General features: G+C 49.7%; 1 protein-coding gene across 4 annotated transcripts in view; it reads right to left on the reverse strand.

Annotated features, from left to right (window-relative positions):
- Positions 1-26,196, reverse strand: part of daam2 (dishevelled associated activator of morphogenesis 2) — a 458,630-nt gene that overhangs the window by 223,968 nt on the left and 208,466 nt on the right. For all 4 annotated transcript variants that reach the window (XM_072500175.1, XM_072500172.1, XM_072500174.1 and 1 more), the window contains one exon: positions 10,779-10,868. In XM_072500175.1, the coding sequence (XP_072356276.1) occupies positions 10,779-10,868 (90 nt within the window). The remainder of the gene's footprint in view (positions 1-10,778; positions 10,869-26,196) is intronic.

A 26,196-nucleotide genomic window follows, 5' to 3' on the forward strand; every position in this document is an offset into this window, starting at 1 on the left:
AATTGCCCTTAGTGTCCAAAATTGCCCTTAGTGTTGGGTGGGGTTACTGGGTTATGGGGATAGGGTGAAGGTGTTGACCTTGAGTAGGGTGCTCTTTCCAAGAGCCGGTGCAGACTCGATGGGCCGAATGGCCTCCTTCTGCACTGTAAATTCTATGATAATCTGCAAACTGTAAAATTATGCCCCCCTATCGAAGTCCAAGTCATTAAAATATATCAAAATAGAAATGTGGTCTGAGCAGTGCTCCCTTTTCTCGAGCCTGGAAAACAACCATTCCCCAGCGTTATCTTCTTTCTGTCCCTCAGCCAATTGTGTGTTACAGGCCCTTCATTGTGCTTCCATTGTGCTAGCCAGTCTAATATGTGAGACTTTGTCAAACACCCTGAGAAAATCCATGTACACAACATCAGCCACACTGCCATCGGCTATCCTTCCCCTCACACTTCAAAGAACATCGCGTTAGTCAAACATAATTTGCCTTCAACAACTCCATTCTGGTTTTCATTTAAAAACCCGTATTTTTCCAGAGGACAATTAATGTCTTTAAACATTTCCTGACTATTAATATTAGACTAATGGGCCTGTAATTGTTACAGCCACAGATAGACCGGCAGGATGTGCATGTCGAAGCCAATGCTGTTAGGTTTAGAAAAATGTAAAGTGATACATTTTAGTGGCAAGCAAGATGGAAGGAAAATGTTTCTTGACTGGAAAGGGTTGAAATTGAGCAGAGAAGGTGGGATACCGGGTGTTATGACCCCTTGGGGGCCAAGGACTGTGCTCTGTACGATTCACCCCTTTCATCTCAGAGTATGAACTCTCCCGGTAATTGGGGAGTGGGTTTCCCCTGAGCAAAGGGGAACCTCTCAATATAAAAACCCTGACCTGGGTGCAGGTCGGGGAGAAGAGTTGTGATTTTGTGTATACATAGAACATAGAACATTACAGCGCAGTACAGGCCCTTCGGCCCTCGATGTTGCGCCGACCTGTGAAACCACTCTAAAGCCCATCTACACTATTCCCTTATCGTCCATATGTCTATCCAATGACCATTTGAATGACCTTAGTGTTGGCGAGTCCACTACTGTTGCAGGCAGGGCATTCCACACCCTTACTACTCTCTGAGTAATAAAACTTTGTTCAATACTATCTGACTGTGCGTTCCTGCACCTTTCCTGTTGAATTATACACAGGGGAATTGAGATATTGGTAAATTAAAGGTGACAGAATGAGTAAATTACATTTACTCATGAATGGCGGAGCAGGCTTGAAGAAACATACATCGAAAATAGAAGCAGGAGGGTACCATTCGGCCCTTCAAGCCTGCTCCGCCATTCATTATGATCATGGCTGATCATCAAGTTCAATACCCTGATCCCGCCTTCCCTCCTTATAAGACATAGCAGCAGATTTAGGCCACTCGGCTGATCGAGTCTGCTCCACCATTCAATCATGGCTGATATTTTTCTCATCCACATTCTCCTGCCTTCTCCCCATAACCCCTGATCCCCTCATTAATCAAGAACCTATCTATCTCTGTCTTATAGACACTCAGCGACTTAGTCTCCACTGTCTTTTGCAGCAATGAGTTCCACAGATTCACCACCCTCTGGCTGAAGAAATTCCTCCTCATCTCTGTTTTAAAGGATCGTTCCTTTAGTCTGAGATTGTGTCCTCTGCGTCTAGTTTTTCCTATGAGTGGAAACATCCTCTCCACGTCCAATCTATCCAGGCCTCGCAGTATCCTGTAAGTTTCAGTGAGATCCCCCTCATCTTTCTGAACTTCGAGTACAGACCCAGAATCCTCAACTGTTCCTCAAACAACAAGCTCTTCATTCCAGGGATCATTCTTGTGAATCTCCTTTGGACCCTCTCCAAGGCCAGCACATCCTTCCTTAGATACGGGGCCCAAAATTGTTCACAATACTCCAAATGGGGTCTGACCAGAGCCTTATACAGGCACAGAAGTACATCCCTGGTCTTGTATTCCAGTCCTCTCGACATGAATGCTAACATTGCATTTGCCTTCCTAACTGCCAACTGAACCTACACGTTAACCTTAAGAGAATCTTGAAGTAGGACTCCTAAGTCTCTTTGTGCTTCTGATTTCCTTTTCCCATTTAGAAAATAGTCTATGCTTTCATTCTTTCTACCAAAGTGCACAACCTTGCACTTTTCCACATTGTATTCCATCTGCCACTTCTTTGCCCACTCTCCTAGCCTGTCCAAGTTCTTCTGCAGCCCCCCTGCTTGCTCAATACTACCTGTCCCTCTGAATATTTTTGTATCATCTGCAAACTTGGCAACAGTGCCTTCAGTTCCTTCTTACAGATGATTAATGTCTATTGTGAAAAGTTGTGGTCCCAACACCGACACCTGAGGCACACCACAAGTCACTCGCTGCTATCCTGAAAAAGACCCCTTTATCCCCACTCGCTGCCTTCTGCCAATCAGCCAATCCTCTATCCATGACCATTGGGTTTTTAACTTATTTAACAGTCTCCTGTACAGCACCTTGTCAAAGGCCTTCTGGAAATCTAAATAGATCACTTACACTGGTTCTCCTTTGTCTAACTTCCTTGTTACCTACTCAGAGAGCAGGTTTGTCAGACACGACCTCCCCTTGACAAAGCCGTGCTGACTCAGTCCTATTTTATCATGCACTTCCAATTACTCCTCAATCTCATCTTTAATAACGGACTCTAAATTTTTACCAATGACCCAAGTCTATAATTTCCCATTTTCTGCCTCTCTCCCTTCTTAAACAGTGGTTTTACATTGGTCATTTTCCAGTCTTCTGGGACACCCCTTGCCTCCAGCAATTCCTTAAAGATCACCCCAATGCCTCCACAATCTCCTCAGCTATCTCCTTTAGAACCCTGGGGTGTAGTCCATGCGGTCCAGGGGATTTATCCACCTTCAGACCTTTGTTTCCCCAGAACCTTCTTCTCCGTGATGGCCACTGCACTCACTTCAGCCCCCTGTTTATCCTGGAGCTCTGGCATCCCCCTGGTGTCTTCCACCATGAAGACTGATGTAAAGTAACTATTCACACGGCCATTTCTTTGTTTCCTATTACTACTTCTCCACATTTTCTAGTGGTCCAATGTCTATTCTTGCCTCTCTCTTACTGTTTAAATATTGGAAAAAAAACTCTTTTTATGTTACTAGCTAGCTTACACTGATATTTCATCTTCTCCCGCCTTGTTGCTTTTTTAGTTGTCCGCTGCTCACTTTTAAAGGCTTCCCAATCGTCTTGCTTCCTACTAATTCTCGCCACTTTGTATGCTTTTGTTTTGCTTTTCTGCTGTCCTTGACTTCTCTCGTCAGCCATGGATGTCTCATCCTCCCCTTGGTATGTTTCCTCCTCAAAAGAACAAAGTACAGCACAGGAACAGGCCCTTTGGCCCTCCAAGCCTGCGCCAACCATGCTGCCACTCTAAACTAAAATCTTCTACACTTCCGAGGTCCGTATCCCTCTATTCCCATCCTATTTATGTCATGATGCCCCTTAAACATCACTATCATCCCTGCTTCCACCACCTCCTCCGGCAGCGAGTTCCAGGCATCCACTATCCTCTGTGTAAAAAACTTGCCTCATACATCTCCTCTAAACCTTGCCCCTCGCACCTTAAACCTATGCCCCATAGTAATTGACCCCTCTACCCTGGGAAAAAGCCTCTGATCCACTCTGTCTATGCCCCTCATAATTTTGTAGACCTCTATCAGGTCGCCCCTCAACCTCCGTCGTTCCAGTGAGAACAAACCGAGTTTATTCAGCCTCTCCTCATAGCTAATGCCCTCCATACCAGGCAACATCCTGGTAAATCTCTTCTGCCCCCTCTCTAAAGCCTCCACATCCTTCTGGTAGTGTGGCGACCAGAATTGAACACTATACTCCAAGTGTGGCCTAACTAAGGTTCTATACAGCTGCAACATGACTTGCCAATTCTTATACTCAATGCCCCGGCCAATAAAGGCAAGCATGCCGTATGCCTTCTTGACTACCTTCTCCACCTGTGTTGCCCCTTTCAGTGACCTGTGGACCTGTACACCAAGATCTCTCTGACTGTCAATACTCTTGAGGATTCTACCATTCACTGTATATTCCCTACCTGTATTAGACCTTCCAAAATGCATTACCTCACATTTGTCCAGATTCAACTCTATCTGCCATCTCCCCGCCCAAGTCTCCAAATGATCTAAATCCTGCTGTATCCTCTGACAGTCCTCATCGCTATCTGCAATTCCACCAACCTTTGTGTCATTCTTGGGATGAATTTCTGTTGTGCCTCCCAAATAATCCCCCAAAACATCTGCCATTGCTGTTCCACTGTCTTCCCTGCTAGGCTCCCCTACCAATCAACTCTGGCCAGCTCCTCCCTCATGTCTTTGCAGTTACCTTTACTTAAAATGTAATACGGTTACATCTGATTGCAGCTTCTCAAACTGCTGGGTAAATTCTATCATATTGTGGTCACTGCTCCCTAAGGGTTCCCTCACCTTAAGTTCCCTAATCAAGTCTGCTTCATTACATAATCACCAAATCCAGAATTGCCTATTCCCTAGTAGCCTGTCACAAGCTGCTCCAATAAAAACATCTCTTAGACATTCCACAAATTCCTTTCCTTGGGATCCACTACCAACCTGATTTTCCCAGTCCATCTGCATATTGAAGTCCCTCATGATTATTGTAACATTGCCTTTCTTATATGCCTCTTCTATTTCCTGATTTATTTCCTGCCCCACATCCTGACTACTGCTAGGGGGCCTGTACATAACTCCCATCAGGGTCTTTTTACCTCTGCGATTCCTCAACTCTACCCACAGAGATTCTATGCCTTCTTATCCTATATCGCTCCTTGCTATCGATTTAACTTCATTCCTTTCTAATGATGCAATCCCTTTCCCATCTGCCTGTCCTTTTGATAGGACACATGGAACATAGAACATACAGTGCAGAAGGAGGCCATTCGGTCCATCGAGTCTGCACTGACCTACTTAAGCCCTCACTGCCACCCTATCCCCGTAACCCAATAACCCCTCCTATCCTTTTTGGACACTAAGGGCAATTTGGCATGGCCAATCCACCTAACCTGCACATCTTTGGACTGTGGGAAGAAACCGGAGCACCTGGAGGAAATCCACGCAGACACGGGGAGAACGTGCAGACTCCGCACAGACAGTGACCCAGCGGGGAATCGAACCTGGGACCCTGGCGCTGTGAAACCACAGTGCTATCCACTTGTGATACCGTGCTGCCCACTTGTGCTACCATGCAACCCTTGAATATTTAAATATCCTTGGATATTTAGATCCCAGCTCTGGTCCCCTTGCAGCCACGTCTCTGTGATGCCTGCAACATCGTACCGGCCAATTACAATTGCGCAACAAGCCCATTTATCTTGTTCCGTATACTGCGCGCATTTAGGTACAACACTCTCAGTCCTTAATTGACCACCTCCCTTCTCATACTTGTCACCTTTTTTGCTCTGCCTGAAGTTAGACTCCTGCCACCTTCTATACTCTCTGTTCTATTACTTTACTAACCTCTCCTCGGCTCCTTTAACTAGTTTAAAGTCCCTGTCATTGACCTGTACTTCTACCTTCTCCTTCAACTCTGATTTTCGAATTCTCCCAGCAACCGAACACTCCCCTCCAACTATTTAGTTTAAAGCCCTATCTATGGCCCTTGATCCGTTTAGACGCAAGAGCTCCATCTAATTCCTTCGTGAAATTACACAATGTTTTCTTCTCAACTATTTTCTGTGGTAGTGAATTCCAGATTCACCACTCTCTGGGTGAAGAAATGTCTCCTCACCTCAGTCCTAAAAGGTTCACCCCTTATCCACAAACTATGACCCCGAGTTCTGGACTCCATCACCATCGGGAACATTCTTTCTGAATCGACCCTGTTAGAATTTTATAAGTTTCTATGAGATCTGCTCTCACTCTTCTAAACTTCAATGAATATAATGCTAACCGACTTAGTCGCTCCTTGTATGACAGTCCCGCCATCCGAGGAATGGCCATTTCCTTGCTGTATGATCCCATGGTTGACTTATCAAGAATGAGCTAAGAAGTTTGGGATTTCTCCGCCTGTTATATCCCTCGATCCCATATTTCTCGGAATCCAGGCACAATGCCTGGCACAAATATCCTGGGGGGGAGATTTGTTAGTGCTCTTTGGGGGGGTTTAAACTAATGCAGCAGGGGCATGGGAACCTGGATTGTAGTTTTAGGGTAAGGGAGAATGAGAGTATAGAGGTCAGGAGCACAGATTTGACGTCGCAGGAGGGGGCCAGTGGTCAGGTAGGTGGTTTGAAGTGTGTCTACTTCAATGCCAGGAGTATACGAAACAAGGTAGGGGAACTGGCAGCATGGGTTGGTACCTGGGACCAAATGTTGTGGCCATTTCGGAGACATGGATAGAGCAGGGACAGGAATGGATGTTGCAGGTTCCGGGGTTTAGGTGTTTTAGTAAGCTCAGAGAAGGAGGCAAAAGAGGGGGAGGTGTGGCGCTGCTAGTCAAGAGCAGTATTACGGAGAGGATGCTAGATGGGGACTCTTCTTCCGAGGTAGTATGGGCTGAAGTTAGAAACAGGAAAGGAGAGGTCACCCTGTTGGGAGTTTTTTATAGGCCTCCTAATAGTTCTAGGGATGTAGAGGAAAGGATGGCGAAGATGATTCTGGATAAGAGCGAAAGTAACAGGATAGTTATTATGGGAGACTTTAACTTTCCAAATATTGACTGGAAAAGATATAGTTCGAGTACAATAGATGGGTCGTTTTTTGTACAGTGTGTGCAGGAGGGTTTCCTGAAACAATATGTTGACAGGCCAACAAGAGGCGAGGCCACGTTGGATTTGGTTTTGGGTAATGAACCAGGCCAGGTGTTGGATTTGGAGGTAGGAGAGCACTTTGGGGACAGTGACCACAATTCGGTGACGTTTACGTTAATGATGGAAAGGGATAAGTATACACCGCAGGGCAAGAGTTATAGCTGGGGGAAGGGCAATTATGATGCCATTAGACGTGACTTGGGGGGGATAAGGTGGAGAAGTAGGCTGCAAGTGTTGGGCACACTGGATAAGTGGGGCTTGTTCAAGGATCAGCTACTGTGTGTTCTTGATAAGTATGTACCGGTCAGGCAGGGAGGAAGGCGTTGAGCGAGGGAACCGTGGTTTACCAAGGAATTGGAATCTCTTGTTAAGAGGAAGAAGGAGGCCTATGTGAAGACGAGGCATGAAGTTTCAGTTGGGGCGATGGATAGTTACAAGGTGGCGAGGAATGATCTAAAGAGAGAGCTAAGACGAGCAAGGAGGGGACATGAGAAGTATTTGGCAGGAAGGATCAAGGAAAACCCAAAAGCTTTCTATAGGTATGTCAGGAATAAGCGAATGACTAGGGAAAGAGTAGGACCAGTCAAGGACAGGGATGGGAAATTGTGTGTGGAGTCTGAAGAGATAGGCGAGATACTAAATGAATATTTTTCATCAGTATTCACTCAGGAAAAAGATAATGTTGTGGAGGAGAATGCTGAGCCCCAGGCTAATAGAATAGATGGCATTGAGGTACGTAGGGAAGAGGTGTTGGCAATTCTGGACAGGCTGAAAATAGATAAGTCCCCGGGACCTGATGGGATTTATCCTAGGATTCTCTGGGAGGCCAGGGAAGAGATTGCTGGACCTTTGGCTTTGATTTTTATGTCATCATTGGCTACAGGAATATTGCCAGAGGACTGGAGGACAGCAAATGTGGTCCCTTTGTTCAAAAAGGGGAGCAGAGACAACCCCGGCAACTATAGACCGGTGAGCCTCACGTCTGTAGTGGGTAAAGTCTTGGAGGGGATTATAAGAGACAAGATTTATAATCATCTAGATAGGAATAATATGATCAGGGATAGTCAGCATGGCTTTGTGAAGGGTAGGTCATGCCTCACAAACCTTATTGAGTTCTTTGAGAAGGTGACTGAACAGGTAGATGAGGGTAGAGCAGTTGATGTGGTGTATATGGATTTCAGCAAAGCGTTTGATAAGGTTCCCCACGGTAGGCTATTGCAGAAAATACGGAGGCTGGGGATTGAGGGTGATTTAGAGATGTGGATCAGAAATTGGCTCGCTGAAAGAAGACAGAGGGTGGTGGTTGATGGGAAATGTTCAGAATGGTGTACAGTCACAAGTGGAGTACCACAAGGATCTGTTCTGGGGCCGTTGCTGTTTGTCATTTTTATCAATGACCTAGAGGAAGGCGCAGAAGGGTGGGTGAGTAAATTTGCAGACGCTACTAAAGTCGGTGGTGTTGTCGATAGTGTGGAAGGATGTAGCAGGTTACAGAGGGATATAGATAAGCTGCAGAGCTGGGCTGAGAGGTGGCAAATGGAGTTTAATGTAGAGAAGTGTGAGGTGATTCACTTTGGAAGGAATAACAGGAATGCGGAATATTTGGCTAATGGTAAAGTTCTTGAAAGTGTGGATGAGCAGAGGGATCTAGGTGTCCATGTACATAGATCCCTGAAAGTTGCCACCCAGGTTGATAGGGTTGTGAAGAAGGCCTATGGAGTGTTGGCCTTTGGTAGAGGGATTGAGTTCCAGAGTCGGGAGGTCATGTTGCAGCTGTACAGAACTCTGGTACGGCCGCATTTGGAGTATTGTGTACAGTTCTGGTCACCGCATTATAGGAAGGACGTGGAGGCCTTGGAGCGGGTGCAGAGGAGATTTACCAGGATGTTGCCTGGTATGGAGGGAAAATCTTATGAGGAAAGGCTGATGGACTTGAGGGTGTTTTCGTTGGAGAGAAGAAGGTTAAGAGGAGACTTAATAGAGGCATACAAAATGATCAGGGGGTTGGATAGGGTGGACAGTGAGAGCCTTCTCCCGCGGATGGAAATGGCTGGCACGAGGGGACATAACTTTAAACTGAGGGGTAATAGATATAGGACAGAGGTCAGAGGTAGGTTCTTTACGCAAAGAGTAGTGAGGCCGTGGAATGCCCTACCTGCTACAGTAGTGAACTCGCCAACATTGAGGGCATTTAAAAGTTTATTGGATAAACATATGGATGATAATGGCATAGTGTAGGTTAGATGGCTTTTGTTTCGGTGCAACATCGTGGGCCGAAGGGCCTGTACTGCGCTGTATCGTTCTATGTTCTATGCTGAATTGAGCTCAATCCATGGAGCATGATTTTGAACTTTTGCTTGACACTCCGATGATCAAAAATGCGTGAGGTTTGTCCACTGCCATGACCTGTACCTGGAAGCACTACTCATGGTGGAAGACTACTTTGTGTTGTGTTCTAATAATTCGCTCTTGGAATGAGGGCTTTGTACGTAAGGCAGCATTAATTATTCATCCTGGGTTACCTTGAGAAGCTCAGTATTCGGCCTTAAATGGCTGGTGTCTATTAGCTGCGGTTTCATAAAAATGGGTGGTCTGTTCGGGCAGTTCAGCGGACAGTTAAGGGACCTCCACATTGGCGTAGAAGAGGAGTCTTATGTAGGGCATACCAGGTAAAAACAGCAGGTTTCTTTCCTTAAAGGACATCGGTGAACCAGTTAGGTCCTTAATACAGTCTGCCAGCATCATGGTCACTGTGGTAACAATCGCCAGGCCCACGAGGATACACTGATAGATCTCTCTGTGGGGCTCATAGAATATGTGCTTCCCCACGAGTGGGTGGAAACCCACCCAGCTGTGGCTCGTTAATTAGCCCGTTAAATACCAGCCCTAACTGGGACCGAGACTCCTTAGTCCCCTACCGGGAGCCTATTGCTGTATGGCGCAGTAGTGGCCTTAACCTTTCTGTTAATAATAAACTTAAGTGAAGCTCCATTTCTCGGGCGTCTCGGATCATTATAGTCACTTTTACTGACATCAGCCTTTGATTTATTCCCTGAACTGAATTCAGATTTTCAAACTGGCACATCGGGATTTGAACTCATGTTCTCTGGATTGCTGGTCCAGTGATTGGCAATCTTCGGTGGCTGAGTCACTGAATGGGTGACGAAAAGGACTGGGGTGTCAAGATCTTCTCTCAAGATCAGCATTTTACACACCTCGGGCGGGATTCTCCGACCCCCCACCGGCCGAGTCGGAGAATCGCTGAAAATCCGGCGGCGGCGGGAATTGTGTCCACCGGTCGGCGGGCCCTCCCAGCAATTCTCTGGCCCGCGATGGGTCGAAGTCCCGCTGCTGTCTTGCCAGTCCCGCCGGCGTGAATCAAACCACCTACCTTACTGGTGGGACTGGCGGCGCGGGCGGGTTCCGGGATCCGGGGGGGCGCGGGGCGATCTGGCCCCGGGGGGTGCCCTGGCCTTCCGCCTCGGCCATAGCCTCCGCGATGGCCGATGCGGAAGTGACACCCCCCCTCCTGCGCATGTGCGGGGATGACGTCAGCAGCTGCTGACGCTCTCGCGCATGCGCGGACTTCCGCTGACTGGAGCAGCCCCTTCGGCCCCGGCTGGCGTGGCGCCAAAGGCCTTTCCCGCCTTTGAATTTCTCGGAGAAATCCGCACCTTTGGGGCGGCCCGACGCCGGAGTGGTTCACGCCACTCCATCCCTCCGGGACTCCTCGCCCGGCCGGGTAGGGGAGAATCCCGGCCCTCATGTTTCGTGTTTCATGCTCCACGCAAGACTAAATACACGCGCACCTCTCTCCCCCCGTCTCCCCCCCCCCCCCCCCCCCACCCCCACCCCCACCCCCAACCCCTTCCCTTCAGACTATATTTACACTCCCGACTATATTTACCACAGCTCAGCTACAGTCCCATTGCATACCTTCTTCTTGCTGCAATAGATTTGCCATTTCTTCTCTGCGGGCAGTGCAAACATAGCATCTCGGTTCTTGTCAGTAAGATCCAACTCATCCTGAAAAGAAGGACAGAGGAAGGAATCAGCCACCTCACCAATCCTGTAGGTTCCCCATCACATCGCCACACACAGTCAAACAGTTTACTTCCCCGTTGTTATAAAACCACTGTAATCCCAGGGCTGAAAGTCACTGGTTCAGCTTTAAAAAGACGGAACTGCAACATTCTTTTAAAAAGTGACTTATAACCAGACAGTCAGAGGTAGGCCGCATGGTTCACAGTGGTTAGCACTGCTGCCTCACAGCACCAGGGACCCGGGTTCAATTCCGGCCTCGGGTGACTGTCTGTGTGGAGTTTGCACTTTCTCCCCGTGTCTGCCTGGGTTTCCTCCAGGGTGCTCCGGTTTCCTCCCGCGGTCCAAAGATGTGCAGCTCAGATGGGTTGGCCATGATAAATTGCCCCTTAGTGTCCAAAGATATGTAGGTTAGGCGGGCTTACAGGGATAGGGAGGGGGAGTGGGCCTAGGTAGGGCGCCCTTTCAGAGGGTCAGTGCAGACTGGATGGGCTGAATGGCCTCCCTCTACACTGCAGGGGTTCTACGATGATAAAAGGTATTGACAAAGTAGATGTGGAGCAGATGTTTCCTTGTGTGGGGCAACATAGAACGAGAGGTCAGTTTTAGGTTCAGGGTGTCAGATTTAAAACAGAGAGGAGGAGAAATTACTTCTCTCAAAGGGTTGTGAATCTGCAGAATTCACTATCCCAGAGTGCAGTGCATGCCAGGACTTTGAGTCAATTTAAGGAGGAGAGAGACAGATTTTTAATTAGTAATAGGTTGAAGGGTTATGGAGAAAAAGCAGGAAAGTAGAGTTGATGCTGCGGTGAGATCAGCCATGATCATATTGAATGGTGGAGAGGGCTCGAGGGGCTGAGTTGGCTACTCCTGCTCCTAGTTCTTACGTTCTTAACATCTTCAGATTGTCTTGACGTCAAATGCAGAGACCACCCAGCCTAGCCTGAAACAATCCGAGTCATCAATTTACAAGGTTGATATCTCCAAGGTCCATATACCACTGGCTTTGATTGGACTTTTAAAACCCACTTCATCCATCATCCCACTTTGGAACTTATGTATGTGTGTGTGTGTGTGCAAATGAGTGTGAGTGAGAGTGTTTGCGTGTGAGTGTGTGAATGTATGTGAGAATGAGTGTGAGCGCTGGTGAGAGTGTGCGAGTATATGTGAGAATGAGTGTGAGAGTGCAAGTGAGAGTGTTTGTGTGCGGTGTGAGTGTGAAAGCATGTGAGAATGAGTGTGAGAATCAGTGTGAGAGTGAGTTTGCGTGAGAGTTTGTGAGTGTGTGCGACCGTGCATGTGCACAAGTGTGTGTGAGAGAGTGTGAATAAACCCTTGAACGCACTTGTGTGAGAATCAGAGCATTTTTATTCATTTTACTTAGATCGGGTGTCAACTTCAATAAATACTGTTCACGTTCCTTTTAACAATTAACAAGGAAATCTGTCTGTGTGTGTCATTCACAGTCAAGACACATAAACAGTTAAACACTGACTGAATTGTCAAGCTTATCCTGTTCAAAAACCCTGGCCGCGGTTCTCTGGTCCGGCGCCAAAACGGGAGTACTGTACTCCGGCGGTGGCGCCAGTTCCGAGACTCAATTCTCGGGTCCTGGGGGGGCCCACGCCGCTCCAGCTGCCGGTCCCGGCATCGACCCGGCGCCGCAGGGCAAGCGCAGTTGGGCCGGCGCCAACTACTGCATGCCGTCACTGGCCGTCATCCCCGCGCCGGCCCCGACGCCAAATGACGCAGGGATCCAGGAGCCGGCGCGGAAGAAAAGAGGTCCACAGCCAGAGAGGCCGGCTCGCCGATCGGTGGACCCCGATCGCGGGACAGGCCACTATGGGGGGGCGTCCCTGGGGTTGGACCCCCCCTGCCCCTCCACAGGCCGCCCCCGGACCCTTCAACCCCGAGGTCCCGCCGGCCCAGAGCATGTTAGAATGGCGGCAGCGGGACTCGGATTCTTTCGGACGGCCGTTCGGCCGGAGAATGGCGGCGCCGCCAGAGGATCGCCGCTGCGGCCGGTTGCGGTGATTCTCCGTGCGGCCCGGTGCCATTCGCGCGCCGCCGTTTTCACAGGGGTGGGAGAATCACGTCCCGGCCGGGGCGCCGGAGAATCCCGCTCCCTGTGGTGGTCAAACAACAAGTGGGGAAAAGAGGGGGTGCCAGTCTAGCCTTCCTCATCTGATCGTAACATTCACCAGCAATATTTTTACAATAAATAAATAAAAATGTTCAAAGAAAATTAAAAAGAAACTTTTTTTTTTAATTCCCCTGTCTATCATTTATCTCCTGTGTTGCTCGCAACAGAGTCTGAGGTATCAATCATTAATTGTTGGAGATTTCAGGATAATTCTGGAAAGTTTGAAAGCGACTACAGAACAAGCGCTCCTTAAAGTGCCTGGTTATTAGTTCTCCCGGGTTGCTCACAACAGTCTCGTGGAGGTTAATCATTTGTTGCTGGAGGCTCCAGGGAATATTCTGGATGGTGGGGAGATTACCTCGGAGAGAAGGCATCCCGATATTCCTGATAGGTATCCCCTCAGCCTCCTAGAATGCGCTACGGCTGTATGAAGCAAGATTTCCGGAATAAGGGTCGGAGCTGCAGCATAACAAGGGCAGGAGCTCTACCACGTGCAATAAATGGGCACGGGCCTAACCCCAATTGCGATCAGTCTGACTCACTCCCATGGGTCAGGGCATCAAGGGAAGAAACCATGCAGAGGCCAAGAAATGCCAAATCAGAGAGAGCCAATTAATACCAAACTAATGACAGATTTAAGATTTGCAGCCACACCTGCTATTGCCTGGATTTAGGCTTCCATGATTCATTCCTTGTGGAAAATTCCCAGCCAGTTTAGAGATAAGACTCTTACCCATCAGACTGAGCTGAACTTGAAACTTTGCACCAAAGGTGAAAATGTGCTTCACTGCTAATTTGACATTTGTTTTTCGCCCTTTATTCTTTGACTGAACTGGACTAGGCATTTTCACACTGTGACTACCAGGGCAGGTCAAAGGCTAGGAATCCTACAGCGAGTAACTCACCTCCTGACCCCCTCCAAAGCCTGGCCACCATCTACAAGGCACAAGTCGGGGGGTGTAATGGAATACTCTCCACTTGCCTGGATGAGTGCAGCTCCAACAAGACTCAAGAAGCTCGACACCATCCAGGACAAAGCAGCCCGCTTGATTGCTCCTCCTTCCACAAACATTCAAACCCTCCACCACCGACAAACAGTGGCAGCCGTGTGTACCATCTACACTGCAGTAACTCACCAAAGTTCCTTAGACAGTATCTTCCAAACCCACGGCCACTACCATCTAGAAGGACAAGAGCAGCAGAAACCTGGGAACCCCACCGCCTGGAGGTTCCCCTCCAAGTCACTCACCAGCTTGACTTGGAAATATATCGCCGTTCCTTCACTGTCGCAACATCCTGGAACTCCCTCCCTAACAGCACAGTGGATGTACCTACACCTCAGCGACTGCAGCGGTTGAACAAGGCAACCCACTACCACCTTCTGAAGGGTAATAAATGGTGGCCTAACCAGCGAAGCTAACGTCCCAGTCGCTGCCCATCCCTAATTGCCCTTAAGTCGCTTGCCCGGCTATTTCAGAGGTCAATTAAGAGTCAACCTCAGTGGAGTGAGTCTGAAGATTCAACTGGCTGTTGACACAGGAGGCGAGTTTGGAAAACTCCAGCAGTGAGACGCTGAAAACTTGGTGTAGAGCCTTCTAATCTTCACCTCCCCCAACCCATTGCTGCTTTCAAAAACACGTGGCTTGACAATTAGTGTGACTGTGTAAAAACCAGCTTCCTGTCTTTCTCCAACGTTTGTGTATTGTAGCCTCAATTCAGGATGGTGATACCAGCTATAAAAACAAATAGCCTCTCGATATGTTTCATTAACATTTCTGTGCACCAGGCAGGGCGCTGAAAACACTGAGTGTGCGTTCTTTTTCATACTGGGGAGAGAGGGGGAGTGGAGGAATAAGCTGATCCCATCATTTCAGAAGAGGACTGAACTTTTGTCAACCGTGGCCCTCACATCCCGAAGTCAAAAAAGGTTGTGGGTTCAAGACCGCCTAATCTAAACTGACCCCGCCACGCAGTACCGAGGGACTGCTGCATTGTCAGGGCTGCTGCTTCTCAGATGAGGCATTAGACCTCTCAGGTGGATCGGAGTGATTCAATGTCACTATCCCAAAGTAGGGGGGGGGCCTTTACAGTGTCATGACCAATATTTATTCCTCAGTCATCATCACGAGAAACAAATGATCTGGTCATTACCTGGTCTGGGCTGCACGGTAGCACAGTGGTTAGCGCTGCTGCCTCACAGCTCCAGGGTCCCAGGTTCGATTCCCGGCTTGGGTGACTGTCTGTGCGGAGTTTGTACTTTCTCCCCGTTTCAGCGTGGGTTTCCTCCGGGTGCTCCGGTTTCCTCCCACAAGTCCAAAGATGGGCAGGTTAGGTGGATTGGCCATGCTAAATTGCCCCTTTTAGTGTCCAAAATATTAGGTGGGGTTACGGGGATACGGCAGGTCGTGGGCCTAGGTAGGATACTCTTTCAGAGGGTCATGACAGACTCGATGTGCCGATGATTGCATGATTACAACGCTACTGGGTGTGGGAGCTTGCTGTGTGCCAACTATCACGTTACCTGCCTCACAACAGTGGTGACACTTCGAAGGTACTTTCTTGGATGGAAATCGCTTTGAGAAATCCTGAGGTTGCGACTGAGCACAACATGCAAATATTTACACCAGGCACGCTCACATCAGCGATCCTCCTCTGAGGAGCACGCACACTCTTCACTGAAGAGATGATAGTTAACTATCCCCCCGGGCTCTTTCCAAAGGCATGTTTCAGAGTGCCATTGCTGCACAACAGAGCAGTCTGACCCATGTGACCAGTAAGTTGAGGACAGAAGTCGAGAAGCATTGCCTTTTCATCGAGGCTGCCCCACAGCTGGAATGAATGCCAGGAGCATGAGCATTAGCTCTCAGGATTCATTTAAGGAACAGCTGGACGCAGTAAAGGGAACATGGTAGATTTTTGTCCTCTTGGAAAGATTGAAGAGCTTTCTTGCTCCAATACCTGTGGTCATACAGTGTACATTACAAAATAATTCTCGGACTATCAGCTGCTAGTTTTTGTATTTTGCATTTCCTTTCCATAATATAAATTGACAGAGTAAATAATTTGTATAAAGAGACACTGTTGGGCGGCCGAGGTGGGGAGGTGGGTGGGGGGGGAGGGGGGTGTTGCTAATGATGTGGTGGAGGAACTTAAGGCTAGCTTACTGTGACTCAGCAGGTAGCGAACGTGCCTCTGAATCGGAAGGTTGTACGTTCAAGGCCTACTCCAGGGGCCTGAGCACAATAACATCCACACCGATAGTGCAATTCTGAGAGCTCCTCACTGCTGGAGGTGCCATTTTTCAGATGAGATGTTAAAACAGGTGCCCTCTATTCCCTCTCAGGTGAGTATAAAATTTATCATGGCGCTTATTCGAAGACGAGGAGGGCAAATGAAAGACATCGGCCGTTATTCGTCGGAAAGATTTCTAAGTGTGGTAGCAAGTGGGAATCGCCGCGAGCTTCCCGGCGCTCGGTCTAGCGAAACCGGCAACGCAATTCCACGTTAATTGGTCCACTTAACGAGGCCTCACAGGCTTCTCGCCGTAAATAACGCCTCACCAGATGATTTGCCAGGAATGCGCTTGGCAGCCCCCCCCCCTAACAACGTCGAGCAGCACTTAAACTGCACTTGCTCAGCCAACCCCAGTCAGCTCTCAATAATGGTGCCGAGGAAACCGGCCCCAAGATTCGGGGACGCTGGCCTAGGGAGGCTCCCAGACGTGACCAATGACGGATCGGTCAGCCACGCGGAGGCTGGCAGACGGCGCAGAGGTGAGGATCAACTGGGCTCCACCGGGGGGACCTTCAAACGTGAGTAGTGACTGTCCTACAGAATGACCCATCCCTCCCACTGGCCACATGTCCATTCTCCGACAGATCCTCCAGCCGACGGCACCGGCCCATCCCGGGCGGCCCCCCTATGCTGACTCCGAGGAGAGCACCTCGGAGGAGAGCTCTGAGGATGCCACACTAGTCGCAGCAAAGTTGTCATCCCCACCCTCCACCAGTAAAGATACACACACCTCGGTGGGACATGTTGGTGGTCAGGCTTCTGGAGCGCGTTCTGGTGAGCACCGCACTGCTGCTGATATACATCAGGCGGAGGCAGGAACCCCCAGGCAAGACAGCAGATGGAGGTCTGCTGGATCCCTGGACCCAGCTTGTCCCAGCCTGATGGAAGTGGAGCTGATGGAAAGGTTAGGGAGCGGCCGGGATGTTCAGAGGTGATGTCAGCGACACTCCAGCAGATCCATAGCACATTGGAGGAGTCCCAGAAGCTACCGGCGCAGGAGATAGCGCAGGCAACGATTGGAAATGTGGCCAACAATGCTCGGGTGGCGACCGCAGTGGAGAGCCTGGTGCACAACATCGGCACCATGAGTGAAGGTAACCAAGTTAGAACATAGAACATTACAGCGCAGTACAGGCCCTTCGGCCCTCGATGTTGCGCCGACCTGTGAAACCACTCTAAAGCCCATCTACACTATTCCCTTATCGTCCATATGTCTATCCAGTGACCATTTGAATACCCTTAGTGTTGGCGAGTCCACTACTGTTGCAGGCAGTACTCTCTGAGTAAAGAACCTACCTCTGACATCTGTCCTATATCTATTGCCCCTCAATTTAAAGCTATGTCCCCTCGTGCTAGACATCACCATCCGAGGAAAAAGGCTCCCACTGTCCACCCTATCCAATTCACTGATCATCTTGTATGCCTCAATTAAGTCACCTCTTAACCTTCTTCTCTCTAACGAAAACAGCCTCAAGTCCCTCAGCCATTCCTCATAAGATCTTCCCTCCATACCAGGCAACATTCTGGTAAATCTCCTCTGCACCCTTTCCAATGCTTCCACATCCTTCATATAATGCGGCGACCAGAATTGCACGCAATACTCCAAATGCGGCCGCACCAGAGTTTTGTACAGCTGCAACATGACCTCATGGCTCCGAAACTCAATCCCTCTACCAATAAAAGCTAACACACCGTACGCCTTCTTAACAACCCTCTCAACCTGAGTGGCAACTTTCAGAGATCTATATACATGGACACCGAGATCTCTCTGCTCATCCACACTGCCAAGAATCTTACCATTAGCCCAGTACTCTGTCTTCCTGTTATTCCTTCAAAAATGAATCACCTCACACTTTTCTGTATTAAACTCCATTTGCCACCTCTCAGCCCAGCGCTGCAGCTTATCTATGTCCCTCTGTAACTTGTAACATCCTTCCGCACTGTCCACAACTCCACCGACTTTAGTGTCGTCTGCAAATTTACTCACCCATCCTTCTATGCCCTCCTCCAGGTCATTTATAAAAATGACAAACAGCAGTGGCCCCAAAACAGATCCTTGTGGTACACCACTAGTAACTGGACTCCAGTCTGAACACTTCCCATCAACCACCACCCTTTGTCTTCTTCCAGCTAGCCAATTTCTGATCCAAACTGCTAAATCACCCTGAATCCCATGCCTCTGTATTTTCTGCAGGAGCCTACTGTGGTGAACCTTATCAAACGCTTTACTGAAATCCATATACACCACATCAACTGCTTTACCCTCGTCCCCCTGTTTGGTCACCTTCTCAAAGAACTCAATAAGGTTTGTGAGGCAGTTGTCAGTGACAGCCATGGCGGAGGGCCTTAGCACAATGACCGCCTCATTGGGGGCTGTCACCCAGTACCAGGCTGACCTTGATGAGGTTCTGCAGGACATATCCCGCTCTCAGATGGGCATGGCCGAGGCACTGCAGAGCTTGTTCCAGTCGCAAGTGGGCATTACCGAGGCACTGCAGAGCATGGCCCTGTCACTGAGGAGCACCCCTGTGGCGTCAACACCATGGTGCAGACCCCCAGAGGACACCCACCAGGGGCACCGAAGGCCAAGGAACGAGGTAAGCAGTTGACTACTTCCATCTCAGAGGTGCATTCTGGGAAACACCAAGACGTAGTGGTAGAGTTAGGAGGGCCAAGCACATTGAGCATTATTGAGGGCACTGGGGTAGGGGGTAGGGGTTAAGTAGGGGTGGGGAGGAGGTGGGGTTTGGGGCCGGGAGGGTTAGAGGACTTTCTTCCTCAATGCGAGCTGACCCCTGGACCCTTTGCCCATCTCTCCAGACAGCCCCCTCCCCGCACCCCATCCTCCCTGTGGCGCTCACCCACGCTCCCACCCTGGACATGTCCCCGGAGCTGTGCCCCATCCCCTGGGTGTTCGGATGTTGCCTCCCGCAGTGTTCAAGCACAGTATCCAGGCATCATGGTCTGTTTGGGATGCTCAGCAATAGCTCCCACATGGCCCGCCCACCCACCCACGGGAATCCACTTGGGTTGTGTGAAGTTCTCACTTAACCACGATTGCCAATTCCCTATTAGCACGGCCAGGGGCCTCGGCAGTTGATGGGCTTTATGGGTGGTCGGTGGGGGCAGACGGGCATGGACAGGGGTTAACCCAGAATGGCTACACATGATCCAGGGGATGGCATGGTGATGCCATGAGCAATTGCCCCCCCCCCCGGTTGCACGCCCAGCACCACCACCCCCATCCCCCCCTTGGTGGACCCACCCCAGCAGAGGGTCACCCATCCCCGCTGGGCACTGGGTGGCAAGCCTCGCACCTCTGGGCTCTTTCCCTGTGAGCAAAGATGGCTACTCACCTCCTCGGGGGACCTTCCGCCAGGTTCACGTTTTTCAAAAGGCGTATTAATCGCGCCAGCGTGAACACTTGTTGGGGAGGCCGCTGAATGACGGGAGGCCGTTGGATATGAGGTGGCTCCCGTTAATTGTATGGAAATGGGGCTTAAGTGGTGATAAGTGGTTTATCGCCAGACTATGGCGAGGTCCCAATTTTACCTACAGGAGCAGGCCGGTGGCATCTCAAACTGTTTGGCGCCTGGCGTGGATCACACTTATGGCCTCTTCCGCTATTCACCTTCCTCGTTACGCTTGAGCGAGAGAGCAACGAGACCAGAGAATCGTGCCCATCATCTTGTCAATTATCACACTGCTGCTGCTAGCTGGTTGTACACAAAGTGGCCACATAACAATATGACGGCACTGCAAAGGTACTTCACTGCCTGCCATGTGCTTCGGGTCGTCTGCAGATGGTGAAAGGCTCTATATGAATGCAGGTTGGTTCTAACTAATAAGGTGAAGTCAGTGATGTGTCATGTCCAAAGGTGGCCAGAAGAGGGCGCTGAACAATCTTTTGGAGTCCAGGGGGAGGGTGGGGAGCGAGTTATCGGACAAGGGGGTGGAATACTGACCATTGGAAACAGAAGCTCTTTGCAATAAAATCTGGTTGTTGTTGGCTTTGAGTCCGTTTCAACAGAACCTCTTTCGTGCAGCGAGGATTCCTGTGACCCGAGGTGACCTGAGTTGTAAAATGTGTGTGGCACACCCTGATACTGCATCTCAGCAGTTCTTTCAGCACCATTCCCCAGAGGAGCGCCTCCACCATTTCCCACAGAACAGGATATGCCAGGCCCATGACTGTAATCACACATTTATCATTCACCACCCGCTTACCCATCCCAACCCCCCCTCCACCCCCCCAGTACACTAGCTGTGAGTATTCACTGTCACACTCCTAGGCTGGACCGTGGGAATCTGGGAGCCTCTTGTGCTTCGAGCATACGTGTTTCCTGATGCAAACACCTGAGAACATCCCAGAACAGGGGACGTTCTGCTAGCAAGTTATCTTTCGGACCAGTTAAAAGGAACACGTGGGCAGCACGGTAGCATTGTGGATAGCATAATTGCTTCACAGCTCCAGGGTCCCAGGTTCGATTCCGGCTTGGGTCACTGTCTGTGCGGAGTCTGCATATCCTCCCCGTGTGTGCGTGGGTTTCCTCCGGGTGCTCCGGTTTCCTCCCACAGTCCAAAGATGTGCAGGTTAGGTGGATTGGCCATGATAAATTGCCCTTAGTGTCCAAAATTGCCCTTAGTGTTGGGTAGTGTTGGGGATAGGGTGGAGGTGTTGATCTTGGGTAGGGTGCTCTTTCCAAGAGCCGGTGCAGACTCGATGGGCCGAATGGCCTCCTTCTGCACTGTAAATTCTATGATTCTATGAACACATTTTTGCTCAGTTGCTGGCCAGTGGAACATCTTGCCACATGAGGCACACCAAGTTTCAACACCCAGCCCACGAAGGTCAAATGTGACTGGGCAGCGCTCAGCTTTCTCCGTTCAGTCACCTTGGCCCCCCCTCCCCCTCCCCCCACCCCTTCCTCCCCCCACACTGCACCTCAGTCCCTTCCAGACCCACGGTCACAGTCATCTAGAAGGACAAGGGCAGCAGATGCATGGGAGCAGCATCGCCTGGAGGTTCCCCTCCAAACCACTCACCATCCTGACTTGGAAATGTATCGTCGCTCCTTCATTGTGGCTGTGTCAGAATCCTGGGACCCCCCCCCACCCTCACAGCGCTGTGGGTGTACCTACCCCACGTGGGCCGCAGCCGTTCAAGAACCCAGCTCACCCCTACCTTCTCAAGGGCAATTCAGGATGGGCAATAAAAATGTCCAACCAACGAAGACCACGTCCCGTAAAATGAGCTTTAAAAAAAATTCTGGGTATAAGCTCGAGGGACAACATTTTGGGGTAAATTCTCCAGCGCCTACCGCCAGTAACAGGGTCCCCAATGCGGCAGAGAATCGGAGAGTCCGGGATAAACCGGGATCGGCACCTCGCGATGCTCCTTTACCATGTTGGCAAGGGGATTGGAGTTCTTGCCCGTACGCAAGAGGGAGAATGTAAATGGAACCAAACGGATCCTAACGAGCCATTTACACCCACTTTATAATAATAATCTTTATTGTCACAAGTAGGCTCGCCCGCCGATCGATAGCCCCCGATCGTGGGCCTGACCACTGTGGAGGCACCCCCGGACTCGGCTCCCCCGCCTCCCACCAGGATGGCCCCGCAGCCAGAACGCTGAGGGTCCGCCGGGTAGGACTATATGTAATATTATTAAACAGCATGTATTCCAACTCAGCAAAAACAATGGCACTTGCTAATATAACTATTAAAGATTTAGGGAGCATGATTGCTGCTGCCTCCCAGCGCCGAGGACGCGAGTTTGAGCCCGGCCCCGGGTCATTATCCGTGTGGAGTTTGCACATTCTCCACGTGTCTGCGTGGGTCTCACCCCACAACCCAAAGATGTGCAGGGTTAGGTGGAAAGGCCACGCTAAATTGCCCTTTAATTGGAAAAATTAAAAAATGTATATTAAAGATTTGATAATATCACCCTTCCAGAGTCACACTTTAATCCACCTAGAATAGAATAGTGTCACACGTCAAGTTGTCAAAAGTGTACAAGTGCGGAAGGGAAATAATTTCTCCCTATTTTGACTGGGGGCTAGAAGATTATAAGCCACCGTCAACCTATAAATTCACCTCACGAGCATCGATGAACTTCCTACCTACCCCAGACAGTCTCCCAATTTTAAAATTGAGGCTTTAAGAGACAGGCTACATAAAGAGAGAGCCTGTCTTTCTAAAAACTGCAAGTAATCTACTGTACACAATACTGTGGGGAATCGCCTCATGTTAAAATGAGTGAGTAGGAATAATTGCAGTGAAAACAACCTCAATGCTGGGTTCAACAGCAAACCTTCGAGGTTTCCTCTTACTTATTTTAAAGCTGCCAGCATACAGCTGAAGGTGGTATGCAGAGCACACCTCACGAGGGCAAGGATGAGCCGATTCTTTGAAGGAATAGAAGATGCGTGTGAGCGTTGCGCAAGGCAAGGGGGGGGGGGGGCTTAATCACGTTCATATGTTTTGGTCCTGTCCAAAGCTGGAGGATTATTGGAAGGAGGTTTTTGGGGTAGTTTCCAAGGTGGTGCGTGTGAAACTGGACCCGGGTCCCCGGGAGGCCATATACGGGGCGTCGGACCAGCCAGGGTTGGAAACGGATGCGGAGGCGGATATCGTAGCCTTTGCCTCGTTGATCGCCCAAAGGCGGATCCTGTTGGGATGGAGGGCAGCCTCTCCACCCTGTGCCCTGGCGTGGCGGGGGGACCTGTTGGAATTCTTGACTCTTGAGAAGGTTAAGTTTGAACTGAGGAGAAGGATGGAGGAGTTCTACAATTCATGGGCATTATTCATTATGCACTTTCAAGAACTGGATAACATTGAACATTAGTTGGGGCGTGTGGGTGGGAGGGTTGGGGGGAGGGGGGCTGTGTGTGTTAATGGGGACTATGGGTGCTCCCTAATTCCTTTTTGTCATTTGATTATGTAAACATGCGGACTAATGTTTGGGGTTTGGTGGGAGGATGGGATCGTTGTTATTGATATGGGGATTGACATATTTGTTGCTGATTATTGTTTATTGTTGGTGGGGGTAAATATGGGAGAAAATGTGAAAAAGGAGAATAAAAATATTTTTAAAAATAAAATAAAGCTGCCAGCTCTCCCCCCCACCCCCACCCCAATCCCCACCCATCCCCCATCTGTTGGGATTACCACAGTGTGCACACCTACCCATTTATAAACTTCATTTTCAGGAACTTTCAATCGTGCTCTGATTCCTGTGTTGTCTGGGCCACTAAACACCTCATGCAAGTGGGCAATCTTAGTAAGTGAATGGAATAGGTCAGGGGGCAGAGGGCGAAGGGGGTCAAGAGGGAGTGGAGAAATTCCAGCCAAGCCTGTTCTGTCTTGTCCTCACCCAATAGTTGCACACATTCCAACCGGTGTCTTTGGTTTGTGGTCAGGATCAAGTATGCTAATTGACTTCCCCCCTTCTCCCAGGCCTTAGGCCAACTGGATACCCTAATACTCCAAATGGCCGAAGGCAGCAACTGCTATAGTGGAAAGCCAGAGGGACCAGCAGGCCACAGGTTTGACTCCCAGGTTACGTTGAGTTAGCTGTTCAATAAGGGCGAAGGTTAGCTGGAGAAAGGGTGGGGGGAGAGGGGCTCCAAGGTTAGACTTAACACCCTCGGCCAAGGAGCGAACTATCTTACAGGACTTTTACACCCTCCAGAAACGTTGCTGGGTGACATATCGGCGGGGTGCAAGGTCGGGGACAGGCTCTGCTGTGACGCTTCCACAGAAGTTTTCACTTATATTGCTTTCCTTGCGTAATCTCAGGACATCACGAAGCACTTTAAAACCAACGAGGTTCTTTTCAAGCACTGTTGTAACATAGGCAACACGGCCGTCCATCTGTGCACAGCAAGCTCCCACAAACAGCGATGATACTCTGCTTTAGGGCTGCATATTGGCCAGGGCAGCAGGGAGAACTCCCCTGCTCTTCTTCAAGGTAAGGGCACGAGATTGTCCGAAAAGTGAACCAATGGTTTTAATGGGAACACAAGGGTTAGAATTCTCTGGAAAGGTGAGTGCACAATGGGCCGCAGCTCGCTGCACTGTGGTGTCAGGCTAGACCATGTGGCCAAGTCCCTGGGGTGAGACTTGAACTCCCGACCATCTGGCTCATGGAGACAAGAATGCTCCTCAAAGTAGACACTGCTGACAGTCAACAGGCAAGCCAACACTTCAGTGAATAAGCAGCATTGTGCTGAACGGGTGCCCACACCCAAAGAGCCCCAGGGCCCCCTCCAACCTTCGGCAGAGAAGGGGGGGATCAGGCTGGTGAAAATAGAAAGGCTGCTTGGGCCCCGTGATAGAAATGAGGATTGACCGGCAACTGCTCCGCAGAGAACAGGCAGCCCAGTGCTGGCAGCGTGATAGATTAGTGCACAGTAATCCTACTGTGGTGTGGTGACGGGCGGATGGAATGAAGATTGGCTCAGACTGCTGTGCCTGGCTCAACCTGAACAGGGACGCAATTGTGCAGACTAAGTGGGAAGCAGAATGGGCCACTTAAAGCCAGCAAGCAACATGCCAAAAGAGGGGAAGTTGCAGGATTAATCTGAAATGTTTAACTTTGTGTAATTAGCTCTCCCCCTTTAACATTGACATTTCTGGATTGCTTAGGGGGAGAGATAGGACTTGAGTAGGGGGGGGGGGGAGTGTTTTTTTTTGCTGAGGGTCTCACTTTTCCAACTGACTGGATCATTGAGGACTGGGGGACGGGCTGGTTTGCCTGGTAGTTGGGATACAGCTGCTGGGGAAAAGTAATTTCTTTCTTTAACAGTCAAGTACTTCTTTTGCAACAAAAAAAAAGACCCGATATCCATCGAAAGTGATTTTTTTTTTCCTTGGCTCGCTCCTGGCTGCTCAGGGAGAGGTGCTGAGTGGAATTAAGGGCCGTTTCACAGGGCGGGGGTCAAGTAGGGGTCACCCCAGCTGCTCCTGTACACATCCGAGGGCTGGAATGAGTTATCGGGAAAAGCGATTGCGACTATCTGGATGTCAAAATAATTTAAGAAGCAACCCAAGTGCTGTAAATGGGATCTCCGGAAAGGGGAGATCAAAAATGGGCCTGCTTCATTCTGGGCCCAAAGGGAATTAAAAAATTGAGACAGGCTGAGGAAATGAAAGGAAGATAAGGCCCCAGAACCTGATGGAGTTTATGCAGAGGAACTGAAAGCAACAATCAGCAAAATTAGTCACGGCCTGGTCACTATCTTTAGGCAGAATTGGGAGCAGCGCCTGGGTGGAGGGGGGGGGGGGGGGGGGGGGGGGGGGGAGAGGGGGGGGAGTGGGGGGGGGGGGGGGGGGGGAGGGGGAAAGAGGTGTTTGGGTCATAGATAATACAACCTGACCTCAGGGAACACAAAAATTGGGAGAGAAAAGCTAGCTATCGATTCGCTATCACCTGTTTCACACCACCGCACAAAGTCAAGATTGTCCCCAATCAACTTTGAAAAGAGGCAAAGGGGTTCAGGAGGGATCAGGCCACCCTTTGAGGGCGAGGGACGGAAGGTATCCTGAAAGTGAGGAAAATGAAAGATCTGGGGCTGGACTTTCGCCATAGAGGTGGGAAGCTCGAGTCAGGGAGTTTCCCGACTCCTTCAAAAACCCGCCATATTTTCATTCCCTGCAGAAAAACGACTCCGGGAAGGATGCAGCGCCCGTGGGTTATGAAGGGCATTAAGGATGGTTTCAAATTGAATGCAAAGGAGTCGGATGCTGCAAAGCTCGGTGGTCGGCCAGATGATTCGGACCATTTAGGAAACCAGCAAAGTGCGACGAAAATAATAAAGAGGTGAAGCTGAAGTAAGAGAGGAAACTAGCAAGAAATAGAAAAACAGACAG

The sequence above is a fragment of the Scyliorhinus torazame genome, chromosome 4 (genome assembly GCF_047496885.1).
Source record: "Scyliorhinus torazame isolate Kashiwa2021f chromosome 4, sScyTor2.1, whole genome shotgun sequence".
NCBI lineage: Eukaryota > Metazoa > Chordata > Chondrichthyes > Carcharhiniformes > Scyliorhinidae > Scyliorhinus > Scyliorhinus torazame.